Source organism: Gouania willdenowi, chromosome 9 (assembly GCF_900634775.1).
Source record: "Gouania willdenowi chromosome 9, fGouWil2.1, whole genome shotgun sequence".
NCBI classification, from domain to species: Eukaryota; Metazoa; Chordata; class Actinopteri; order Blenniiformes; family Gobiesocidae; genus Gouania; species Gouania willdenowi.
Genome location: NC_041052.1, coordinates 16,083,137 through 16,110,187, shown reverse-complemented (window position 1 = coordinate 16,110,187; position 27,051 = coordinate 16,083,137). Strand labels below are relative to the sequence as shown.

At 39.8% G+C, this 27,051-nt stretch overlaps 1 protein-coding gene across 1 annotated transcript in view; it reads left to right on the top strand.

Annotated features, from left to right (window-relative positions):
• slc4a5a (solute carrier family 4 member 5a) overlaps positions 1–27,051 on the top strand; it is a 30,784-nt gene that overhangs the window by 840 nt on the left and 2,893 nt on the right. Inside the window, exons 2-24 of the mRNA XM_028456449.1 lie at positions 3,298–3,504; positions 5,453–5,582; positions 5,827–5,987; positions 7,141–7,290; positions 8,170–8,307; positions 9,198–9,253; positions 11,702–11,859; positions 11,946–12,033; positions 13,442–13,596; positions 14,651–14,779; positions 15,017–15,191; positions 16,783–16,916; positions 18,026–18,297; positions 19,011–19,045; positions 19,264–19,455; positions 20,508–20,621; positions 20,718–20,879; positions 21,346–21,524; positions 21,635–21,707; positions 22,671–22,739; positions 22,963–23,136; positions 26,306–26,485; positions 26,605–26,663. Coding sequence (XP_028312250.1) covers positions 3,298–3,504; positions 5,453–5,582; positions 5,827–5,987; positions 7,141–7,290; positions 8,170–8,307; positions 9,198–9,253; positions 11,702–11,859; positions 11,946–12,033; positions 13,442–13,596; positions 14,651–14,779; positions 15,017–15,191; positions 16,783–16,916; positions 18,026–18,297; positions 19,011–19,045; positions 19,264–19,455; positions 20,508–20,621; positions 20,718–20,879; positions 21,346–21,524; positions 21,635–21,707; positions 22,671–22,739; positions 22,963–23,136; positions 26,306–26,485; positions 26,605–26,663 — 3,190 coding nt within the window. The remainder of the gene's footprint in view (positions 1–3,297; positions 3,505–5,452; positions 5,583–5,826; positions 5,988–7,140; positions 7,291–8,169; positions 8,308–9,197; positions 9,254–11,701; positions 11,860–11,945; positions 12,034–13,441; positions 13,597–14,650; positions 14,780–15,016; positions 15,192–16,782; positions 16,917–18,025; positions 18,298–19,010; positions 19,046–19,263; positions 19,456–20,507; positions 20,622–20,717; positions 20,880–21,345; positions 21,525–21,634; positions 21,708–22,670; positions 22,740–22,962; positions 23,137–26,305; positions 26,486–26,604; positions 26,664–27,051) is intronic.

Here is a 27,051-nt window from a genome sequence, read left to right as displayed (position 1 = left end):
TAACTGCCTTACGATTAATCGTTACATCCCTACAGATGTGTAAAGAATAGATCTGATTCCAGATGCAGAGAGAGGAGGCAGTAACACACATAAAACCAGTCTGTTTAATAATTAAACTTGAAAAAAAAAAAAATGATCAAAGATAACTCAAAACAAACTGACGGGCTGACAGACCAACAAGTATGACTTACTGACAGACTTGATGGGACAAACAGACGACACCGAACCATCAAGCATTCTGATTAGGTAATGAGACACACCTGAGTGGCACAGGTGTGTGAGCCTAACCAATCACAGCACAGACACTGCACTGCACTGACGAGGCCAGGACGACCTGAGGTACAAACAGTTGGTTTATTAAATCAATGGACGAGAGCAGAACCGTATAAAGAGTGGAGGTCCAAAACGCTTGACCGTCACGTGATTCATGTAAGCCTGAATTTTGTCCCAGAAGTTAGTTTAGCAAGTCATTTGAATCCGTTGATTCCTAGCGACATAACTGGGATTTTTTGGTAATTTTTCGTCAATAACTGCATTGATTGACAATATTTATACAGTACACTGTCATATGTATGTGTATATAAAATATATGTTTATGTAGTTCCATAAATAGTTTTTCCCCTAACGTCAATTCGTATTAATGATTAGTGTAAACAGCTGACTTACCTGCTTAAGGCCAACATTAATTTGGTTAAAAAATTTGTTAATATGTATTATATATAGTATGTATTGCTTTGAATTTTCTTTAAATTGTGAGTCATTTTGTCTGTTTATGTGGTATTTCCTTATTTGTATGTGTTTTTTGAGTTATTTTCAGTGCATTTGTTGTTATTTTTGTGTGTTTTTGGAGTCATTTTCTGTGTTTTTGTTGTTATTTTGTGAAATTGTTTGAATGAAGTTGTCTGTGTATTTAAGGGGGCTTAATAATTGATGTCATCATTTAGATTGTTCAATATTCAGACACCCTGAACTGAAATGCGCCTTTCTTTTGTAAATCAATTTTGTGTGTGTGTGTGTTTTTTTTTAACACAGTATCTGTATTCCTCACTATAGAAGCTAGCTTATCTGCTTTTTTGACGTAGTTAAGGCCAACATTAATTTGGTTAAAAAAATGTGTTAATATGTATACAGTATGTTTTGCTTTGAATTTTCTTTAAAAAAAAAAGGGGTCATTAAAAACACCACATGTTAATGGGTTTAGATACGCTGATAATAATAATAATAATAATAATAATAATAATAATAATAATAATTAATATCCAATATGATTATTTAAAGGTCTTAAAGTTCAAAAGTGCATCACAAACTGTCTCAAACTGGGATTGCATAGGGAAAGATATAGTCACACACACATATATATATATATATATAGTTACAGCACCTTACTCGTTGACTCCTCCATGGTTATTTCCTGCTGTATATTTAAATTTATACATTCAAGAAAAAATAAAGGAAGACATAGGTAAAGGCACAGCAAGGGACGTACTGGGTTTGTTTTTAGTATCTCAAGTTTAAATGTAAATATTAATAAAATAACATCAGATCACTTAACAGCATATTCAGTGGAAATGGTAGTTATTGTTTAGGCATTGCAGTGGATTTATTTTTTATTTTTTTCTCATTATGAATTTTATATTTTTGATAAGCGCATTGTGATGACTTTGTTGTAAATTACGCTATACAAATAAAGTAGAAATGAATTGATAGGATAGAATAAAATCAGTTAAATAAGGTCATAATATGCTCAGACACATTACCCTCCATGATATCATTGCAGACCATGTCATCTCAAAACAGACCGGAGATGGTGTATGACATTTTTTAAGCACTTTTCAGACTACAACACAGGGGAACAGAAGGTAGATTTACGCGGATCCCAGCTCATAGAGGCATTGAAGCGGAAATTAGATGACAGATGGCAGACACTATCTCAAACAGAATGATAAATGAGGAAGTGCTCAGTAAAAGTGAAGCTAAATCAATATTTCGGACCAAGATATGATGAAAGAGTGGCAGAAATATTGGGAGGAAGGAACAAAAGGTCGTCACTTGTATAAAGTAAAGCACAAAAAAAGTGGGAGGAAGGGAATCAGCAGGAAGAGGCTCCAGAGAGCACATGATCATATCTAGACTGAGGTTAGGACACACTGGTTTCATTTTATTTTAACATCCAACAGGACTTTGTGACTGTGCGTCAGAAGAAACTGCTGAACATGTTGAAGTATGACAGAGAGAAAGACTTACAGGACCAGAGTTTTTAATATTAAGAATATGTGTAACATTGAGGAAGGGGAATATAAAGCACTGTTCAATTTTTTAAACCATTATGAGGAAGTAGGAAGAAGTTTAAGGGAAGTACTGTAGTTCTCTGCTTCACGCTCCAGTATAGTAGGTGGCAGTAATGCACCTGTAAAGCTAGGTGCCATCTGTCATAAAACAAAATGAAGAAGAAGACCTCAGGAGGGATGAGACAACAGAGACCTGGGCTGCGTCCAAATAGTCCCTCCTATCTCCTTTCCTATCCACTGTTCTTTAACCCCTAGAAGTGTTTAAGTGGTGGCCACGATAAAAGAGCGTTCAAATTTTCTTTAAACTGAGGAAAGGATACACGGTGTGTGTCTGATCATCACAACAAACGTGATCGCCTTTTCCTAACTCCTCTCCTAACACCTTTCCTTAACCCCGTGACGTCATCCACGGGGTTCTGGAGAAGTGGATAGGAAAGGAGATAGGAGGGAATATTTGGTCGCAGCTCTGGAGACAGACCAAGAAAACAGAACAAGACAGATTAGTAAAATACATCAAAAGATGAATAGAAGTAAAACCAAACAGATTAAGATGTAAACCAGATCGTGATACATGGTGTGTACAATCATCTCTTTAAGAAGGAAACAACAGGACATTGTGATTCAGTGCCTGGCTGTCTTTCCTTTGTCTAAATAATTGAGCTGCATTATGGTTAGTGTTCAACACAGGGTGCTGATGGTCACAGAAGCACTCCTCTGTGAGCTGTCGATTAATAAACGGCCTCATTAGACAATCTGCTGGTGTTACGGTCTGTTACCTCCATCCATTATTTATCGATCCATTCAACAATAAAAACCCAAACCTGGCCTGAAAACCTCACATCATGCTCTCCATCCTGAAATGGGGTGAGAAAGCTTTAGCGTAGAAGGTTATTCAAACTTTTTCCTCGACGTCCAACTGATTATATTCTCCCATGAGTGCCAGGGTCTTCCTCATCTTTACACGTCTGCAGACTAGTGCACGTTCACACATCTGTGTGTGTGTCCACAGACCATCAGTCCATCTACATCGGCGTCCCGGTACCTCAAGGGTACCGACGCAAGAGAAGACGAAGGCGTTCGAGTCGGGAGGCCTCGGACGTGGAGCGACGCTACAACCAGCAAAGACACCATGAACACGAGCGCTACAGAGACATGGACATGGAGGAGGGAATGGTGGACTCCGCAGACCAGAGTCTCCAGGACATCAGCCGCACAAGTGAGTCAGACTTTAGTCACATGAAGAGATTCATTGTGGAGGTCGACATGTTTAACAAACAGTGGTTACTCAAGGAAGTGCTTCATTCACGTAACTCCAACTGGTTTGATGAGGTTAAAGGGATCTGATGGTGCCCATGGTAGCTTAGACGTACTCGTTTTAAGGTGTCATCCTTGTTCAGGAAGGCATGCATGGATCTGTAGTAAGATAGCTGATAGTAGCATCTACATGCTGCACCGATTGGCATTTTCAAAGTTCGAGTTCTCATTTCCTGGTAAGTGCAACGTAAAAATGCTTCCCCCCTAAAGTTCCTGGTCTTCTTAGTAATATCGTCATAACATCTAAGGAACTAGAAGACACTGAACTAAGCGCTAAAATATTAGATTGAATTGATACATTTGGCCACAGCCAGCCTCTTGTTTTTTGTGTTGAGCGTTTCAGGGTTCAGAAGCTGTCCTGGCACCTTTATTGGTAGTTTAGATGTTCTCTCGATGCTTTAGTGGGTTCTGTACTGGTACTCCTCCTTTCTCTGTAATCGTAATGGTTGTTTGTCTATAAGGTCATAAAGCGTGTACCCTGCCTTCCGCCCAATGGAATAAAAAATAATAATACACTTGTTTTATAATGCACTTTACATTAAAGGAAATATGTTCTGTGTCATGCGGGGTGTGCAGTTCTTTGAGCTATAATGGAGAATTTCCATAGATGCATTGATGAGTGAGCAGGGAAATGTCATATTCAATCCTGGAGGAAACGGGAAGCCAAAGAAGCGAGCGGAGAATGGTGTGATGAGCTCATATTTCCACTCTATCATCAGGAATCTGGGAGCAGAGCTTGGGATGCATTGAAGCCTCTGCAGACTCTTCCTATGGATCTCAATAAGAATCAGTGATCTAATGTGAGCTGGTCCTGACCCAACAGTTGAGTTCCTGTTTAATATCATCAAATGCAGGAGCAGATAGCTTAAAGCTGCAGGACAGTGACCCCCCAGGACTGAGTGTGGTTTCAGTGAAACTAGCAGGACACATTTTAGGGCTTTTGAGAATAAAACCTGTGTAAAGAATGAGTAAAATATTAAAAACTCAGTCCACTGTGAGACACTGACCTCAATTTGATGTGAATTAATTCCGCTTATAAGGAAATTTGAAGAATTGGACCAAAGTATTAGGAGGATTAGCATTTTTTAGATAACACTTCACTCGAAGTTTTATACATAAGGCTGACATTACGCTGTCATTATGTCATTGATTCATTACCATGAATAATGTGTCATAAAGGCTTCCATTAAGTGTGGTGTGCTGAATTATTAGACCTTTGGTGCTATTTTGGCATTTTTTGGGTTAGGTGGAGGGAGGGGGTTAGATATAGTTAGGTAATGAAGAGTTATGGGTTAGGGTAACAAACGACACCTAATGACAGCCTTCATGACACCTTATTCATGCTAATGAAATGTGTCATGTCAAAATAATGACAGCATTTATGTATAAAACTTTACGTAAAGTGTAACCAAATACTATAATTAGCAAATCCATCCATCCTATTTCAGGGTCGCGGGGTGCCTATATCTGGCTCACACTGGGCGCTAGGTGGGGGTACACCCTTAACATGGCGCCAGTCCATTGCAGGGCAACACACAGACAATTACTCACTCACACGAGTGAGCGATTTGTAGAGTCCAATCAACCTAACGGTCATGTTTTTTGAATTGTGGGAGGAAGCCGGAGTACCAGGAGAAAACCCACGCAGCACGGGGGGAGTACATGCAAACTCCACACAAAAAGGACCCAGGTGTCCACCCCAGGGCTTGAACCCAGCACCAACTTGATGTGAGGCCACCGTGCGCCCCATTATTAGCAAATGAAATGTTGAATTTGTGACACGGCAAAGTCCCCCAAATGTGAGCAATGACATCCATTCAATCACGAGTCTGCTTTTGAATCTCCTGAAGTGTCTCCTGCGGCCGAGCGACTGCGTTACATCCTGAATGAGGACGACGACATGCCAACACCAACGCTCTTTACTGAGATGGACACACTTCAGAGGGAAGGAGACGAGCTGGAGTGGAAGGAGTCGGCCAGGTGAAGAACTCACTTTCACGTCCACCAAACAGTATACTTATCAATAAAAACAACACACACACAAATAAGAGACTGATTACCTGGCGAGCAATACAGTACATCATTATGCATGTTGAAAATTATTTATATTGAATTCATAATATATGTAATAATATCCAACACATGATTGCTGTTTAGCAGCCTGTAGGAGCTCGTCTGAAGTCTGGTTTATTTATAAGGACTTTCTGTGCCGTGTTGCCTTCAGGTGGGTGAAGTTCGAGGAGAAGGTGGAGGAGGGAGGAGAGCGGTGGAGCAAACCACACGTGTCCACGCTGTCCCTGCACAGCCTCTTTGAGCTGAGGACTTGTCTGCAGACTGGGACGGTGCTGCTGGATCTGGACGGATACTCGCTGCCACAAATAGTCGGTGAGATGTTTGCTCAGCATCTCAAGTCAGCTGTTCACGACTGCATTCACTTATTTTATCCACATTTAACACAAATGATCACTTAAAAAATACATATAAATGAAATGGAAATGTTTGCATTAACACTGGATGTAAAATAAATCTGTTATAACTTATCTGTTATATATATTGCGATGCACCTTATAACAGTTGTATGGCATACTGTTATTTTTTTATTTTTTGCTCTGTAATTTTCACAGTGAGCAGGTCAATGCTGTAATGGTGTTACAGTAAACATGGTATTGATTTCAACTTTTTGAGCACAACCAGCTAACACCCAGACTCACTCGGCCCCAGTTGAATTGAAGCATCACTTATTTAATTGACTAAAATTACTTTTCCTACTTCCTAAACAAAATATAATTGAGATAATTATGGATTTTGAAAGAAAATAAGTTAATTTAGTCTCACTCTAGTGACTTTCATTTAGTAAATTAATCAAATTTTATTCATCCCAATTATTTTTGGCTCATGTCCCGCCCTCTCATGTCACATTTTTTATTTATGTATTTTTTTTACTAATACAGTGCCCGTCAGAAGTATGTATTCAAATAGTGGGAGGAGCTGGAGTAGAGTTGTCAGTTAACCAAATGAATGTGTTTGAAGTTTGGATGTACAAAGAGTTGTACATACTGTACTCTGTAGTGTTCTAAAGGGGTTTATTTGAGGGTGCAAAGTAAAATATGGTGGGATATGTGCATGATAAATTGATAAAGTTTAGGTAGAATCTGATAAAAGACATACATTTGTACAAATAAAACTATTTATTTAGCATTTAACATTTCTTAGTGCATGGATGATTATCATCAAAGGTTAGTAATTAATATACAAACAGACGTAAATTAGCCAGCAGACTGACAATTACGAAATTCGCTCCACAAACACACACACGCAGAACTTCTTGATTTGTTAGAGAGATGTCATGGGCTCAAAATGCAGGTTAACTTAATACCCCTCCATGACAGTAGGTGGCAGTAGAAAGCACAAATGTAGCATTGTATTACTATATAAATATTTGATCATGTTTGTTGAAAAAGTTGAAAAGCACTGGTGTTACACACGCAGGCAATAATTGTCAAAAATCGAACGCTGATCTGAGCGTGTCCCCTCACAGACGACATCATCGAGCGACAGATTGAAGAGGGGATGATCTCTCCTGACCTGAGGGAGAAGATCAGCTTTGTACTGCTAAGGAAACATCGGCACCAAACCAAGAAGCCCATCCACCGCTCGCTGGCCGACATCGGCAAGTCAAGCTCCGCCAGTGAGTGTCTCTGTTACCTGTCAGATTCGGTAACCACGTTTGACCATTTCAGTGACAGATTAGCTCATTTACCATTTGATTGGTTTACTTTTAAAAGGTAAAAATAAATGCAGCGTTTTTTGTTTTTGTGTTTGTTTTGTACATATAATCAAAGTCTATGCACCGTAAACGGGGAAAAAAAAAATGTTGGTTTAGTTACGAGAAAAATGTCCATTACGCAAAAAGTGTTAGTGACTGGATTTGATGGAGAAATGTGAAAATCTATCAATTAGTTTAAAAAAATATATATAAACTGTTAAAATTATTTGAAAAATAAACAGATTTGTAAGAAAATCTTGAAAATGTAATACATTTTATTATTGTTTATTTTTTGGTGCATTAACTTTAATTATAAATAAAGATAAAACAGTAATGAAAAAAACAATTTTTGTTTTTCAGAAATAGTACCAATCAAATGTTGAATAATTCAGTCTGTTGTGTTGAATGTCACTGCCTGTAACATATCATACATGAGTGTGAATAATGCATGAGTGCATGGATGTTATTCCTCTGAGGAAGATAGATGGCATCCATCCATCATCGTCCTCATCAACCCTCTGCACTGTTGTTTCCTTGATGAATGATGCTCTTTCCAGGAATGCACACATTAGGACAAACCATCATGTGAAATAACACTCTGGAGGTGTTCCCTGTGGACGGTGTGTCTCTGCTGTCCAATGTTTGATTGAATATCTGTGAAAGGTTCATAACCTCGGCTGCCGAATAAACAAACCAACATAGATTTATAAATGTTTGATGAGTTAATCATCATCATAGCATTTCCACAGGGAATCAAACCTCATCCACAATCTGTTTGATCTGTGTCTGCCTCACTATCAGGTCGGAACGCAGGACCTCGAGGAGGAGCTGGAGGTCAAGGTCAAGGCCCGGGTCCCACTTTAGGGCCTGCGAGTAACTTTAACAGATCCACAGAAGACCTGCGAGCGAAACAGCAGGCTGCAAACTATGGACGTCTACGTGAGTCTTCATCTTATGTACATTACACGTCAACCCCAGACAGTGCTCACCTCTGCTCAACCCCAAAAATCCTTATTTAATTTACAGATTACGATACGAAAAGATACTCGTTATTGTCCCAGGATGGAAATTGGTTTTGGATTCCAAGCTGCAAAAATAAGCTGCTAACACATCCATCCATTTCACATACCTATTTTACACAGGACCTACAGAGATTAGGAACATGCAGACAATAAATAAGAATAAAATACAGCAAGATAAGAAAGGCATGAAAATAGCATAACATACTGTAACATAACATAACATAAATTTAACGCATTAATGAATGCGATTAATCGTTCTAAATTAACGCATTCGCTATATTTTAACGCAGATTATTCACATTGTTTTTATTCTTAATTGGCTCGACCAACTCTGGGGCGAGGAAGTGAGCAGAGACGGCCGCATCACCAGACACACCCACTAAGGAAGTGGGTGTGGCTGCCTGGCACTTTCAGAATAAAAATGGAATACGTTTTCTTAAAACTGGCTCTTTTTTTCTTTAGAAATATGCAAAGAAACAACTGCAAAACAACACAACACAACACAACACCATGGCATTATTGCACAGAATCCCTACTAACGTGTTAAGACATTTCGCCCGATTCAGTGATGATCATTTTCATAGTTAAGAGAACTCTCTTCTCACTTCTCTTCTCACTTCTACAGCGCTTTACATTCATTAAGTGATCATAAATCGCTTGATTGTTCACGTAATGTATGTAGGTTGTTTTTTTTTAATGAAAGTCAGACATGGAAGACAAACCAAGCCCTGTACCATGATGTGGCATCTATTTATTTATTGCTTCAATAGAAGACACATTTGATGTATTCAACATTTTAACTTGCAGGTCACGCTCAGAGCAGGAGTATGAACGATATTGCAGACTCCCCCAGCACAGACCAGGTGAGTTGTAGCGTCACACACAAGCAACACATTGACAACAATAAACATTGATTATCAACTGATTGATCAATTGATCAAACCGACAATTTATCAGCGAAAATACTAAAATTCTTCCATTTTTATTTATCGACTTGATTAGACAATATCAACCACTAAGTGCACTTGATAACCTAGTCCCACCTTTTTACCCTTCGACCCAGAGTAGCCAGCGCTGCTATGTGCTAAGCTAACACAAGCATATGGAACCATAGACTTATATACATAGGCTAGATGTCTCATCTGCACTGCTGGCCAATGGAGTTGCACGTCCAGACTGGCGGCCATCTTGTCTCGGTCAGCTCGCTCACCCATAATATTGTGTAGTAGTGGTGCATGTACTATGTAAATAACAATGACTTGCTCAAGTTTCTACCGACTTTCAAACAGTTTAGTTTGTTATAAAGGTCGGACGTGTTGTTATAACACTGCACCTATGGATAATTATGTTACTCTTCCGGTCAATAATGTTGGATGACCTACTTATTTCCCCATTGGACTTCAGATAGGTGCAATGAATATACACACACAAGGTATTTATGTTAAATCAAAATATGAGCTACTAAAACTCAGCGTACAGAATGGCAACAGGAGATGTATGTATACTTTTATTATAGGAGTATTACAAATGTGATAAAATAATTTGACTTATTACGTGTTTGGTTCAAACAAGTAACAATTCAAAATATTGTATTATATGATTTTAAACTCCTGGTCTCACCATGCGGAGTTTTTATATTCCCCATTACCATGCATATACTGTATTGGTTTCCTTTGAAAGTTTACAGCAAGTGTTTGTGTGTTTTTGGAAGTGGTAAAAGATGGTAAGGAGTAGTCAACAATTATTGCAAAAAGTTGTCAACAAACAAACTGTAGGATTATTTAGTTTTTGTTGTAAATAAAAGGTAAAGTCAGGAAATAATGTTTTTCCTTCCCTGATTGCTCACAGATTGTCCATCAATGTGTTAACTCTCGTCCTTCACGTGCTCTGAATACTTGAACAGCAGAGATATTCATGGTGTGTAAGGTAATAGAAATAAATGTGTTTTATGGTCGCCCGCCTTTAGTTTGTTCCCTGAGCGAGCGATAATGACAGAATTCATGTTTCAATCTGCACTAATGGCAGGGACATCTGTATCGTAGGACATGCGATCTCCTGGGTGAATACTCATTTTCCACTTAGTTGCTCTCCATCATGGCACAGATTACCTCTCACATGCCTCACAGCGGCGTCCTGTTGGGTTGAATGGATGTTTTTCCTGAGTGCGGTGAGCTTCTGTCCCGAGTGTTAAAAGTGTTTCTTTGTGTGACAGAGCAAGAGTGTAAAAAACGAAAAAGACTGCAATCAGCAAAAAACGTTTGGAGGTTCGCCATTGTTAAATGGTTTATAGACAAACTCAATAAACATCCTAATGATAGTGGGTGTGTTCTTTAAATATGAGCATGGGAAAGTGTGCTTAGTTCACCTGCAGAGGTGCAGTAAGTTTTTGGATGCACACCTACCTAAATATCTATCCATAAGATCTTATCTTTGTATCTACATACATACCTGTATATATGCATGAAATGAAAAATATTGTTATGTATGTAACACATACATTTTCAGCTTTTGTTTGATGTATATGTATATATAAATCAAATTTGCTTTTGTACTTAAAAATTCCGCATTTAAAAGAAAAAAATAATAAATTAAAAAGAAAATCAGAATTTTAACATATTTGAATCAGTATGGCAAGAGGAGTTGTGTTATGAATTGTCTTTGGAAATTAGGTCATTAATTGTAGGGAAAGCACTTTGTGTTGCAACACGTTTGTATGACGTGTGTCACGGAAACAAAGTATCATTGATTGATGATTGATTGATTACATGTGTGTGTTTTTGTGGGGTTTTCTAAGAGGCAGTGTGTGGATGTGAACCGTTTGGTACTTCAGTGTCATTGTGTGGGTAAAAACCATTAAAAATAAATATATTATATATTTGAGAGCTTGTGCAACAAACTCTATTTGTTCGCTGAAATGAGGCTCCAGTCAGCGATGGGTCGTCTGCATGTTTCAGTTTTATTCGCAGGCCGGCAGTAGGTCACATGTGACAATTGCTTCTGTGTGTATGTGAGTGCCACATTGTCTGCATCGATATCGAGCTGACAGCAGGGGAAAGCATGGATCAGAGCGTCCAGTCCGCGTGCTGGGCCCTCACATGGAGCTGCAGTTCAGGGTTATGGTTATTGACCATGGCTCGAGTGTTATTGTGCTGTAATTTCCTGTCACACCTTAATGTTCGGTCACATGGGTCAGGGTGGACTGCTTTGTTATATATCTAGATTAAAGTGGTTATTAGAAGAACAAAAGCCCTATTCATTTGATCTCAATTACCTATGAATAAAGCTTTCATTGTCAGTCTTTCTCTCTGCAGCTGAAAAACAAGTTCATGAAGAAGATTCCCAGAGATGCAGAGGCGTCCAACGTCTTAATAGGCGAGGTGGACTTCCTCAACAAACCCTTTGTGGCCTTTGTGCGTCTGGCCCAGGCCACGACGCTAGGAGGTCTGACGGAGGTCCCAGTCCCCACCAGGTAGCCTATAGACTTCTACTCAAATTTTAATCATCTAATGAGCCTCATCTTGCTGGTTCTCATTCAGAATGTTCCCTGTCCGTCAGGTTCCTCTTCGTTCTGCTTGGACCTCAAGGAAAGGCCAAGTCCTACAACGAGATCGGACGGGCTATTGCGACTCTAATGGTGGATGATGTGAGTGAAATACATTTTTTTTTTTACAAAGCAAAGTACATTTTTGGATTTTATCCACCGCAATTTTAAAGGTTCCATATTATACTGTTTTTTTGTACCATTTCACATTGGTCTCAGAAGCCCAACAAAATAATATTTGAAGTGCATTGTCTTTAACGCATCCGTGGTCCCGAATTTCAGTGGTCTAAAAAGTTCTATCATCCGGGTACGCAAATGAGCTGTCTAGCCCCGCCCACTCCATGTCCATGGCCGCACTCTGGGAGAGGATGCGGCTGTCATTAGCAAGTCCGTGTTTAGTCATCTTATGTTGAATGTCTCCTGATATTATTTGCTCTTTGCGTGTTAATGGACACAATGTTGGCAGCATAAATGAGCAGTGTTAGCTTCTGTGCTAACTTACATCTTACGTGTTTGTGCTTGAGTCACTAAGTGTTAGTACCTCATTGTGCTCTATCCAGAGTCTTTGAGCCAAGCTTGCTCAGTACAGGCCTATGTTTTCAAAGCAGTCCTCCATGAAATGCTGAACATACACATAAATGTTTGGGAATGTCTTTTTGTAGTCAACCAGCAAAGATAAAATCCACACACTGGGTCATGACAGGCCAGATGAGGGGAGAAAAAATAAGCTTTTGTGTTGCTCGATGCAGCTGACAACATTGTCCTACCTTCATTATGTCCGTTTACGCATAAAGTTGTTTGTGAGAGTGGAGCTCACCTCCTGTAGCATAGACAGGGTCAGTAAGAGGAGTTTTTCCTCTTATGACATCACAAACGGAGCAAACTCAAACTCGCCTTTCTTAGCACACATTTCACAAAATGTGGAGCAGGCAAGAGAGGGGGGAATCACACATTTTCCCGCTTGGAGCCTCATAATAAGCCTACAAAGATACATATTAGAAAAAAAAACTTTAAAAAGAAAAAAATGTATAATATAGGACCTTTAAAAGGGGAGTTCTGGTGGCCAATAGGTGTTAATCACTGATAACCGTAATGTAAGGCTTTGGTTGGTGAGGATGCAGGTAACACACGATACAATGAAATAAGATAGATGTTGGTTGAGGATTGCTGTTTTACAACTGTTTCAGTTAACATCAAGTAGGACTAAGTGTCCTCTTTTTTGAAAAAAAAAAATATGGCTGGCCTACATTAATGAGTTGTAGCCTCACATTATTAAGTCTCTGCCCTAATGATTAAAATCATACACTTTTGTCAGAATTTAGCCTCACATTTCCAAGCTTGATTGCTTACTGACTGTCAGTCAAATAGGAATTAATTTCAGCTCATGCCAGGATAAATCATGCACAGTTTACAAAGTAAGTCGCCTCAGGATGGCTTACAACCACATTCACTGATCACTATCAGCCCATGAAGCCACTAAGTGGTTTTTCTTTATCTTTTTCCCACACAGCTCTTCAGCGATGTAGCGTACAAGGCCAGAGATCGGGAAGACCTTATCGCTGGCATCGATGAATTCTTGGATGAAGTGATTGTGCTTCCGCCTGGGGAGTGGGATCCCAAAATCCGCATCGAGCCTCCGAAGAAAGTCACCTCAGCGGACAAAAGGTAAACATTTCACCAAATCAGCTCAGTCAAAAGCCTGGAGGAGTGCTGTCCTGATGTTAGCAGTGTTCGTCTGCAATAGTAAAACCATCTTCATGAATAAATACTCAATAAATAAAGTGTTATTTGCCCCATAAAGTTATTCAGAAACCCTAAAGGTGACTCATAAGTCCAGTTTGTTTGGAAACAAATTGATAATAAAAAATTGTATTTTATCTTTTGAATGACCTGGGAATGCTTTACTTCTTCCACACACACTGCCAAGGTTGCCTTTTTTGTACATTTATTTGTTCCCCATTGGTTTTCAAGCATTAATCATGACTTTTTTGCAAACTATTGGCCATCCATCCATTTTCCAACTCGCTTTCAGGTACAGGGGTATACCCATTGAGCTCCAGCTTTCTTTGGACGCTAGACGGGGGTACACACAGTACAGGGTGCCAGTCCATTGTAGGGCAACAGAACAGACAGACAACCACTCACATTCACTCCTATGGGCAATTTAGAGACTCTAATCAACCTTACAGTTTCCTCCCGGAGAGAACCCACGCAAGCACGGGGAGAAAATGCAAACTCCACACAGAAAGGCTGCAATTCTCCCCAACAATGCATGAACCCAGGACCCTCTTGCTGAAAGGTGGACATGCTGCGCAAACCACTGGTCACCCCAAACTGTCAGCCAGTGTTATGTTATTTGTACATTGCATGATAGTCCAGTGATTCTCAGCAGATTTGACTACAGGAACCACAGTCACCCCTTGATAACAAACAATTCAATGAAAATATGTAGAGATTAGAAACGATATATTCAATATGATATCATGCTTTATTCCAGAAGTATATATGGATTGAAGCTTTGTGCTTTCTAAAAGCTTTTCAGTTTTGGCTCATGATCCACTGAAAACAGGTCTGTGACCCACTTTTGGGTCCTGAACCAACAGTTGAGAAGCTCTGCTGGGCAATTGACAAGTTTAAAGTATCCTTTAACAGAACAAAAGTGTGTGTTAGACTACGATGGATGGATGATGTACCTCAAACGTCTGAGTCTCTCCTGCAGGAAATCAGTGTTCTCGCTGAACGAGCTTGGCCAGATGAATGGTACAGCAGGAGGAGGAGGAGGCCTGGCCGAGGACGAGGAGATGCCGGTTCAGCACGAGCTCGGAGAGGAGCTGGCATTCACTGGACGGTGCGTAGGCTTACTTCATTTCCAGATACTTCTACATTCATGTAATCTGTTCTCTGCATTTTTATCCATCCCTGAGGAACGGTGGGTAGCCACAGTGTACAACCTCAGGGTGGTTGCGGGTTAAGACCCTTGCTCATGGGCCCACAGAATAAAACCTGTGACCCTCCAGATGTAATTCTGTAACGTGAAGCACTGCTGAGAAGCAGTTACTGTGATGATCCATTTTGTGTGCTGTAGTTTCTGTGGCGGTCTGTACCGGGACATAAAGCGCAAACTGCCGTGGCTGCCCAGTGATTTCTATGAAGGATTTCACATTCAGACCATCTCCGCTGTTCTCTTTATCTATCTGGGCTGCATCACCAATGCCATCACATTTGGCGGCCTGCTGGGAGATGCAACGGACAACTACCAGGTAACACAGACAGATCTGATAACAGCAAAGCAGCATTTTATAACGTCTAAACAGAAACAGTCAGGTCACTGACACACAGGAAAAAGTGCTCATCGGCAGAGGTGTAAAGACTACTGATATATTGTACTCTAGTAGAAGTACTGTTACTTGATTGAAATTGTGCTCAAGTACAAGTCATACATAAAACACTTAAGTACAAGTAAAAAGTGGCTCAATTAAATAGTACGCAAAGTAACCACTTACTCAAAGTACCTACTAGTTACTTTCACCCCCCACGTTTATTTTTGATAATAAATCTTGCCACGGTTCCCTTGCATACAGTAAACATCTCATGTATAAATTTGAAATGGAACAGACCAAATATTCCACAATTTGAACTTGAACTTAATTGATTTTCCACAAAGGCATCTGTATTAAATAAAAGGTTTGTTAAAATGTACAATTCGTTTTTAAATAAAATAACACCAATGAATTCAATTCAAACAAAAAAAAAATGCTCAGGCTCTAAGTATAGCTACATTTAAAGGTATGCCGTGGACTTTTTGACCTAAAGAGTTGACTCATATGAGTTATTTTAAATGATTCCTCAGGCCAATATACAGCGCTTGACAGTATCAATGCTCCGAGCGAAGCTTCCCTCTTGAAATACCGACTATGTAAGTTTGTAGGAGACTGACCGTTTTTCACCAGGTCATGTGACCTGGAGAATGCCTGGAGAACATTTCACTTTGATGCAGTCACGTGACCGCAGGCTCTGATATTCTCATGGAGCTAAGCTAAGGCTTTTGCTACTATTTTTCTGCCTGATCGACTCTTGGTCATGGTAAGGCAAGCAAAACGTTTAAAACTGCCTTTGAGGAGGCCGCCGAGACCCAGCCTCCTAGACTCGGCCGCCGACAACGACTCGCCTTCCGCCCGGCGCCGGCCACTACCCCACGCACGCCGGGTCCCCCGTCTGCTCTGGCCACGGCTGCCGTGCCGAGCGCCCCTAGTGGCCAGAAATGACACAGTGTGCCTTTAAATAATTAATATAATAAAAATTAATATTTTACTCTGCAAGGGTTGGGTGTAGAAATGTATCAAAGTATTTACTTTAAAACGTAAAATGACTGATTTAGAAATATACTCAACAAAGTTCAAGTACCCATGAAAGCAATTCAATTAATGTCAGTACTTGTAATCTGTTCCTTTCACCTCTGCTCATTGGTTGTTGCAATGTGTAATGAGCTGTCAGTCAACACGAGTGGTACCTTGAACACACACACACACACACACACACCCCTTCAGTCCTCTATAAGATGTTATTATAGTTAATTTAACAAGCTGCAGTAGAAAGCTTTGAGTTTGTTCCAGCACTGATTTAACAACCATACGTCCATCGTTAGCGAGCCACTGGCTGGCAGCATAATGAGCATTACTAAGTGGATCTTTCTGTTCAGTCTGATGTGATAAATGGATGATCATGAGAGCATTGCTGCTGTCACAGATAGTTCATGGTTGATGATGGTGATAACTAGAGATTTCTGTATCTTCACTGCTGTAGGAAAGAAAGTTAAATAACCTGTTAACAATGTTCCTCTTCTCCCATTAGGGTGTGATGGAGAGTTTCCTGGGCACCGCCTTGGCTGGCTCAGTCTTTTGCCTTTTTGGAGGCCAGCCGCTAATCATTCTCAGCTCCACTGGGCCAATCCTCATCTTTGAAAAGCTCCTTTTCGATTTCAGCAAGTGAGTCAAATCATTACGCAGTTGACAACACATGTACATGTACTGGACAAAACCACATTTTCTGTTCACAGACAAATCCACAGAACTCAAATAACAACCCACTGACAAAAAACAAATGTGGAACAGAGATGGGAACATGTGGGAAAGACAATCCAGAGACAATAGACCACCCTGGTCACGTTATAAATGTCTTGGCTGCATGACAACACCATCATTAGAGCTAAGCTGGGAAAGAGCTAAAACATGGAGGATACAGACTCTAGGACTGGACTTGGGCAATGACCATCCTGCTTTAAGTCGTGGATGAGGGCAATTAGGAAATGAGGCACACCTGAGTGGAAATGGGAGGGAAGAGAAACTCTATTAGCTCTCACACATGGACAAGACAGGGTTTGTTGACACAACAGGAATTTAAGACCCAGTAACAAAGACAGGGAATTTAAACAATCTAATCAAGACTAAAACCTAACAGAACAACTGAATAAGAGATCCATTGGAACTTTAACCCACAACCTACAAATGACAAGAGTGAAGTTATCCTAATGAGCCACATCAATCAGATTATGACATCAGAGATTATCAGAGAAAATGCTTGAAAGCAGCTAATTTGTATTTACGATGTTTTAAATGGTGGCTCCTGTGATAGTCCAATTTCCACCTCAACATTCTACGGACCAATGAACGACAGACACTTGATACATAAACGACACAAAAATTGCAACTAAAAGTACGTGATTACGAATGCTGATTTTAACCGTGTTGTCATGGCCATGTTGTTTATCATATACAATATTAGCTCAAACAATTAACATTTTTAGGACACAAACATACTCTGATCATTTAAAAATATGAAAGGGCTAAAATATAAGCTTCACAAAGACAGGTTTTCTTCCTTTCAGTGTAAACAAACGAAAAGCAGCAAACTGTCTTTATAATTCCAATATAGGCTTTGTATACCACGGTAAACCTAAGACAGACCCTTAGATCATTCAAAGCAGGCTGTTTAAAGTGTTGGGACCATTCACAGTGGTGTGTCGGTGTTGTCCAGAAAGTAATAGATGGTGTAGATATGGACACTTATCAAGATGCTCCACCTGCCTACTTCACAGAAACAACAATATTGACTACATGGAGCTGCGGCTGTGGATTGGTATCCACTCCTGCCTGCAGTGCTTCATCTTAGTCGCCACGGATGCCAGCTACATCATCAAGTACATGACACGCTTCACCGAGGAAGGCTTCTCCAGTCTCATCTCCTTCATCTTCATCTCCGACGCCATCAAGAAGATGGTGGGCTCCTTCAAATACTACCCCATCAACACAGACTTCAAGCCCGACTACGTCACCGCCTACAAGTGCGAGTGCTTGGCGCCAGACCCGAGTGAGTTCATCCCTTGACTCAGGGGGTCAAGGGGCTCTGGTTGAAGTTTGAGTTTTGAAGCTATTCAGAAAACCTAAGAACCATAGTGATTTTCAGTGAGAGCCCATATTTAATTTTCACAAATCAATCTTGGAAAATTCTAAGTCAGCATTGATAAAAACCAAAGACCCCAAAATAAGCCACACGGGGTAAAGCTTCTGTTGACCAACTGGCTTTTGTGGTTTACTAACTGAAATGTCCCAGGCTGTCTTCAAACCAGCACAGTTCTATTTCAGACGTTTCTTATCTTTGGTGATTTTTCAGTAAACCGGCCCATGTTCAAACCACTTTAGGAACCAAAGTGAAGTATTGGAAAGTTCCACACTCCAATCCAGTTTTGTTTAGGGATGAAAAAAGGATGCGTAACTATATTGGTATTGGTTGATATTGGAATTGGAAATTATTGGATAGTATCGGCACTAAATGAAGTACATTTCAATTGATCTGGATGCTCTGTTTGTCCTGGTGATTTGCAGTCATTGGTTTAAACAATGATTTCTGTAACTGATTTGTCTCCTGTTTGCTTTCGTCATGCATAAACACTTTGGCTGCTGCCTCTTGCAAGTAAGTATCTGTCTGTAAGTGTTTGCTTCCACTTTTCTGTGTCCACACACTAGTCTCATTCTTTCTGTTCTCACCCTCAACAGTGGCTGCACTGATCTTCAATGGTTTAGTCCCAGTGCCAGATAACAGCTCGACTGTCTCTGGGGTAAGAGGTGGTTTGAATTTAATACATTTTGAAATTAATTTGCTGCTTTTGGGCCAATTGATTACTGTACAAATTAAACTATCTGACAAACAAGTTGTTCTGTTGCCCTGTATCTGTGATTAACCTCTCACTTTCCTCTGTTGGATTTGTTTTTCATTCTGTGCATGTGTTGTTTAAAAACTCTCTTTTTGCCCCATCTGTTTCCACCTGTCATCCAGTTAAATGTGACAGCTCTGGACTGGAGCCAGCTCAGCAAGAAGGAGTGTCTCAAGTATGGTGGCTCTCTAGTGGGAAGATCCTGCAAGTATGTTCCTGACCTGGCCCTCATGTCCTTCATCCTCTTCTTCGGTACCTACTCCATGACCATCACGCTCAAGAAGTTCAAATTCAGCCGCTACTTTCCTACAAAGGTGAGGAAGTCCCTGTCCTATTGGCACACACTGCCCTAGAGTTACTGATAGCCATATAAGGTCAAGGGTTACATACAGAGTGTGGCATTAGTAACAGGTTGGGCTGCTTTTCTGTTATTGGTGTCACATTTATGGTGTCATAGATTTAATAGTTGGTCTATGACAGATGTGCATTCATGATGGGACACCCCAGAAGACAGATTTACATAATAGTTCTTGTCAGCAACTCTTGTTTTATCTTGCAAAAACTCAACTAGGTGTTGAGAAATCCAAGATAACTGAAACTATGACGAAAGTCTCTGGCTATGCTACTGACCTTTCTTCTGAGCCAGCTAGCATAGCATTGACCAACTTCAGTTTTGGAAGTGTGAACCTGCAATCCACTGCGCGGTCCTTCCGATCTGGGCTAAGCTGCCTCCTGTTCTCGGTGGTGCAGTAGCAAAAATTGCTGTCAATCCTGCATCTGTAGACGTTGTAGAAGACCCAGGAACTTATCTGCATTTATACTGACAAGTGAAGGGGTCATTTTTTTCTCCCTCTCCTGAAGTCTACGATCATCACCAGGGCATGCCCAAGCATCAGCTGACCAAGAGCTGGATTTCCACCCTGTAGTGGCTCTCGTTGTTGTGTGAAAAATATAATGATTGTGTCATCAGCAGAACAAATCCTATAATCCTTTTTACATTTTCAAGTGGAGACACACATAGTGTAAGGCATGTGATTTTTAGTAAATATAAAAGGCTTATCTACTCTGCATGGAGGAGCATAATACAGATAGAAAACTGAATGCAAGTAATTTGTGGAAGACAAAATCTTCAAAATATTTAGTTGAGTTAAATCGTAGTGGATTGTGTCTACTGAGATTAGATTAACAGAGGGGATGTTGAGAAAGACCTTCCTTAAAAATGTTGCTTTGATGGTAAAAATCAAAGGGAAATTAAAAGTCATTTGTGTGATGTGGTTGTGTATCTGATATACTCGATTAAGCCGCCGCCATCTTATAAGGTTTTGAGTGGTTGCTGACTACTGCTGTGGTCTGTTTTCGTTACCAGATGAGGAAACTCATCAGCGACTTCTCCATCTTCATGTCCATCATGACGTTCGTGGGGCTTGACATGCTGATCGGACTCAAGACTCCGAAGCTGATCGTACCAACAGAGTTTAAGGTAGATCCAGAGTTTGTTGTACTTCTGTTAAAACACTACTTTAATGACCAAGGTTGTATCAACAGTGGTTATAAGATACTTCTCCTCTCTCTCCAGCCAACACGGCCGGACCGCGGCTGGATCGTGATGCCTTTTGGGAAAAATCCGTGGTGGGTGTACTTGGCCAGTTTTGTCCCTGCTCTCCTCGTCACAATCCTCATCTTCATGGACCAGCAGATCAGCGCCGTCATTGTCAACCGCAAGGAGAACAAGCTGAAGGTGGGTGTGCTTCTTCGCCAAAACAACTGCTATCAACTAATTTTATCTACACGATGTTCTTATCAAGTTAGACTGAACAAGGACCGAGTTGAAGCTCTCTTCAACCTAAGAGTCATTAACAAAACACTGACACTAGCTGAGCTTTAATAACAACAACCGAGCCAGTTTTCCAGCTAATGGAGAAAAACATACAAGATCACGCCTTTCCTTGAACATGCAAACATCTAGTATTCCAATTGACCCAAAGGCAGGATAATGACTTTTACATCAGGTTTCTGACACAATGATGCAACAGTTCTCAACCGATCGGGTCGGTCCACACAGGAATGTGGAAAGAAAGTGGTTAAAAGAACATATTATAGATGTTGTCTTCTCGCTGACATACGAAAAAACCTAATCGAGAAACCTAAAGACATGAACCGATTGACCGTCACCTTATAAATGTTTGTCTGCTCGTTTCCAACAGAAAGGCTGTGGCTACCACCTGGATTTATTCTGGGTGGGCATCTTGATGGCAGCATGTTCCTTCATGGGTCTGCCCTGGTATGTGGCCGCCACCGTCATCTCCATCGCACACATCGACTCGCTGAAGATGGAGAGCGAATCTAGTGCTCCTGGCGAGCAACCACAGTTCCTGGGAGTCAGGTTGGAATAATTCAGATACAGTAATAGCTTTGAAGCACTTGACTTTGGCCTTTGTAGTTTAAAATGAGAAGCTGGGAAAGGTGATCTTTCACTGTGTTCATTACGTTCAGAGAACAAAGACTGACGGGCATTCTGGTGTTCGTTCTGACTGGAGTCTCCATCTTCCTCGCTCCAATTCTGAAGGTATGAAAAATCCAAAAGGGCTTTGTCCTGCCTGTGTGAGCTTTGTAATGATGGCTCTTTGTGTGACTGAGGCTATCCAGATTAAAATGACTCTCCACACAATAAAGGAAGATAAATGACGAAACATGTGAAACAATGTTCCTTCCAGGAATATTTGTTAAACCCTATTCTTGATTTCTATTCCTCTTTGATCTCATTGTCTCATGTCGGGCATATAGATCAGTATTTGAGTTCTTGCTGCCTTACTGTGTTAATTATGCCTCCTACTGACATGTAGGAGTATTTCCTTTGACTCTAAATGTCAAAAGCACTCCACTAGTAGTTTTGGACCCTGAGAACAGCATGCCTGCTCACCTGCTAATGCAGCATGCTGTTAAAGTTTAAAAAAAAAACAAAAAACCTAAAAAACAATCTTTTTACTATAAGAACGTTATATGACTACATTTTCACATGTTGTTCTATGCCAATCTTCAACTAAAAGCAAAAAACAACTTTTTAAGACACAAACTCTCAAATGGCGGCCATTTTTGACCAACCCAAAGGAATGAAGTGACCTACAATGCACCATGCCATTTGTAAATAGAGTTCATGCTTACATGGTGGAAGCGACTGTGTTCATAAACAAAACATAATTTTGTGATCTGGAAAAATTCTGTTCAAACAAGAAGAATTATGATGGATGTGTAACTTTAGATAACCCTTTATCGCTTTTTTTTACACTAACAGTGTTTCAATCTTTCAGCCCATCTGGATTATTCCATTCATTTAGCAAAACTCATAGTAGACCCACAGCAATATTTGGCTGTTTTTGTCATTTATTGCTCAGTGGTACAAAGTCATGGCTCTATTATGCAGGAGTGTGCAGCCTTCATTGGAAGTTCTGTTCGATTCAATGTCATTACTCTTAAATCAATGCCCAGTGGTGACTGTTATCAGTCTGTCTAAACTAACCTGTGCTTGCAGTTCATCCCCATGCCTGTGCTGTATGGTGTCTTCCTCTACATGGGTGTGGCTTCCCTCAGTGGAATCCAGGTATGATGAGCCTAATGTGTCTCACAAATTGTTTTTCTGACACTACGAAAGGTTTTGATAAAACAAATGGCCTAACTGGCTTAACACTGCATTTCTCCTCTTCACCTCCAATGCATCAGTGGTCCTAATGTCATGGCTGAACTGCAGAATGCACTTGTAGAGCAGGTTTCTTGCTTTAGTCCTAAACTCCTGCCACTCTCAGCTCGCCTCTTGTCCTTCATAGTTCTGGGACAGGATTAAGTTGTACATGATGCCGTCCAAACACCAGCCAGACTTCTCCTACCTCCGACACGTCCCCCTGAGGCGGGTCCACCTCTTCACCTTCATACAGATCCTCTGCCTGACTGTGCTGTGGATCCTCAAGTCCACCTTCCTTGCCATCATCTTCCCTGTCATGGTACATTTCTTGTTTTTTGTTGCAAAGATGTGAAAAACTGATGGTTTCCCACTGACTTACACTGATGCTAAAGCTAACAGTCACGGCACTAGTTAAAGTAACTCACTCAAACGTTACGTGTAGCTGCAGTTAGGGTCGTCACCCGTCCCTTAAAATACGGAATCGTTCCTTATTTAGCTATTAAATGGTGCATCCCGTACTGAGCCAAAACAGAGCGCTGTTTGTTCCATATTTGCATAAAGGACCAGAACACAGACTGTCACACCCAAAAACGCAAGAAATGCCAAGGCCAGCAACATCGTCGTGGTGGGATCTACATAGGATGCCCACTCTGTGTGGTGTGTCATAGTGTGTCCTGTGTACCTGGCTGTGTGCTCTGGTGCTTTTACGGATTGTTTGAGAGACAAAGACGACACACACCGGCGCTGCTCAAACCCTAAACATGTCCAACTTTAGAGAGTTTTCAGTGTCACACGGTGCATGGACTGTCTGACATCAAACTGCTTCAGGAGAAGAACACTGTAGAATCTGAGAAGAATCTCCTGAGGTGGATACAGTAAGGCACATCATGGTTGGATTGATTAAATAGACTATTGGGATTTGATTTCATGTTTAGGATGTGGAGGTTTTAAAGTAAAATGAAAGATCATTTATTATTACAGTAGTATTAAGCAATATAAATAGGCACATTATGCAAATAAATAATGTATAACATGAGCTCAGGGGTACATGGGGCAAATGTCAAAATGTTTCTATTTTTGAGGATTGTGTTCAAGGTCCCTAGGGTGTCCCTTATTTTGTTTTCTGAAAAGTACTGGCAACCCTAGCCGCAGTTACACTCTCTGTTGTCCAGGCTGATAATGAGCATTAGCATTAGTGGGGTTAAAGCATTTTTATCAGTAACAAATTGTGTCGTTCTTATTGAACTTTAAAGATAATGTATTCATGCTACATTTGGAAGCAGAGAAGAAACTTGAAATGAAAGCTAAATGTTTGCAAGAAGCTGTATTTTGTGGGGAGAACCTTGAGTCAATACAGTTTGTATTTCTCTGCTAAATATTTGGTATGAGCAATATCTTGTGTCAGGAGCCGTTCAGTACATTAAGCGGCATTAAGTGATCGACATTTCTAAGATAAACTACGTTGACAGTTGTTAGCATTCGCATTTGTTTCTCATCAAGCCTATTGTTATTATCTTTCTTTAAAGTTCCTAGTATCAGAAGTTTTATGGCTCAAATGTACTGTCAGCATTAGCGGTTGTCTTCAAATGTGAGCCGATCAGTCTGAAACTGTACTGGTCTCTCACAACAAGGCAAAAACAACTTTATCATAGAAACAGTGTGAGGTCTGAGCAAGTGGGTTTTTCCAAATAAAACGATAAAAAAAAAAATGAAATACAGTTATAAAAACAGTAAGTAGGAACAAAAACCTAAGAGAAAATAGCTCTCTCATAAAAGCTTTAAATGACTCTAACTTGTAAATAAAAACAGTGATTCGTTTACTTCATTCATTATTTAAAAAAGAGATATTTGTGCCTTTTGAATTATGGTCAAATATATAATCATCATCATTTCCTTTAACAACACTTTACATTCGTCGATAGTTTTGCTTCAATATTAGTTAAACTTTAGTTCATTTAATTGATAATTAGTAAAAAATAATCATTCCCATGCTGATGTTTTTGCTGTTTTCCAGTAGGGATGCACCAATACCAATATCGGTGTTTACTGGTAAAACATTACATTGTTGTGTTGTTAGAGAACAATGTCAACTGTGTCAGTCATTGAGAGTTAGAAAAAGAAAACGGATTACAATATTTGAAAAAAAAAAAAAATCAGCAAAATAAAGTTGTATTTATTGAATTATAGGAACTGTACATGCATCAAAAAGTACTCGCATCTGTACTGGGTATTAGTGAGTACAAAAAGTATTCATACTTGTTCTGTACAAAGGTCATCCAAATTTTCCATGTCATTATCAGCTATTTTCACTGTATATGAAACTAAATAGTCTACGGACACATATTTCTTGGTGTAACTCTTGATCATAAAGTTTGTAGCATTAATGAACAAATCTAAAAATCTCCTTGATAAGAAAACTTTATAGACTATTTACTGTACCGTTATTTTACCCCATTTAACGTACTATGTTGAGGTGTGGGAGAACACGTATAAAAGTAACACCGAAGTATTATGTAAAATACAAAAAAAAAGCAATGAGAATTTTTAACTTTGCCATATATCGAGAACATACAAATGCACTGTTTCTCCATTCAAAAATACTAAAATTTTGGGGACTAGTAAAATTCCGCACAAATCAATTTATTTTTAAAGTGAAACAAAATCAACTTCCAGCAAATATTCAAAAAATGTTTTGTTCGAGAAAAGGAAATTACAACCTGAGACAATAAGAATCTGAAAAAAAACAAAACAGTACTCTCGAACTAGTCAAAACTAGATGACTAGATGTGGAGTGGATACATGGAATAGTTTAGACGATAATTTTAAAGTGTATAAAAATTTGGTACAGTTAAAAAAACTTCCTTCTTCAAAAATGCTCAGAAGAAGAAAGTGGTTAATTAATCATGCAAACATATGCTTTTTAACCTTACGTGCACAACCCTTAATGATAACATACCTTGTTCCTTTTGTTTTTTTGTTTTTTTTTTGGTTTGTACAACCATAAACGCGAATGCATTATACTATAGTTCTCAAGTTTCCTTTTAAATATTTTATTTTATAAGACCACAAACGATAATATAACTTCTCCGTTTTTGTTTTTTTTGTTTTGTTTTTTTGGGTTTTTTTGTTTTTGTTTCGTGGATATGAATTGTATAAATACAGCACTATAAAATGAAGAAAGAGGGGTAGGATTTCTTATAAGTTCTTTGAACTTCCACCTACTCCTTTTGAGAGGCAACGTTGTTATATTTTCCTTCTGTAATCTTCGTTTTATTGATATGCTTCTCAAATTAATTAAATGAATAAATAAAATAAAGTCAACGTTATAAAGCAGTTTGATCTGCTTCAGCTTGACTAAGCTGAATGTTAGCATGAGCATTATTCCCTGCCTGACTGTCAGTAGTGTAAATAATAGGTTAGACAATGTTATTATCAGAGTCCAAATGCTATCTAGGTGATGTTCTGAGGGTTTCTGTGTCCCACATCAGATCCTGGGTCTGATGGTGGTCCGGAAGATGCTGGATATGGTTTTCTCCCAGCATGACTTGGCCTGGCTGGACGACCTCCTGCCCGAAAAGGAGAAGAAAAAGAAAGAAGACGACAAGAAGAAAGGAAAGGACAAAGACAAAGACAAGAAGAAGTCCAAAGGAGATGACAGTGAAGAAGAGGTAGGTTCTTTTATTGAAGCTCTTCTGCCCCCTGCAGGCCTGGTGCTTTACAGCATGCACCTATACCTACCTGTTGGTCCTCTGAGTGATGAATGTCGTGTGTGTGTGTTTGCTTTCAGGAGAAGTATCACGCTTACTCCAACAACTCGCCAAGTTCAGAGTCCGACCTGGACCGCAGGTACTGTGTCCTCAAACTGCACATCCCCTACAAAGACCTGGTCTACCCCGGTGTGGTAGAGTCCCAGTGGGGAGTGCACTGCCAGCCTGCAGCCAAACACACATCTTCGTAACACACACACACACACACACAACTCATTAGACCAACCCTTACCAAATAACCCTGTAATTAGACTGACCCCCAGTGCTAATGTTAACTAGTCAATCAGTAATTACACATGATGCTGATCCTAATAATTAAGTTAGGAGCCACACAAACCATTGAAAACATTCTAATTTACAGAATATGAATCCTCTTTGATGGTTTTAACATTGTTCCCACTGTTATGAAGATGAACTGAATCTTTACAGAGTGTTCGTTTATTGAATATTTTTTACACCGTAATACA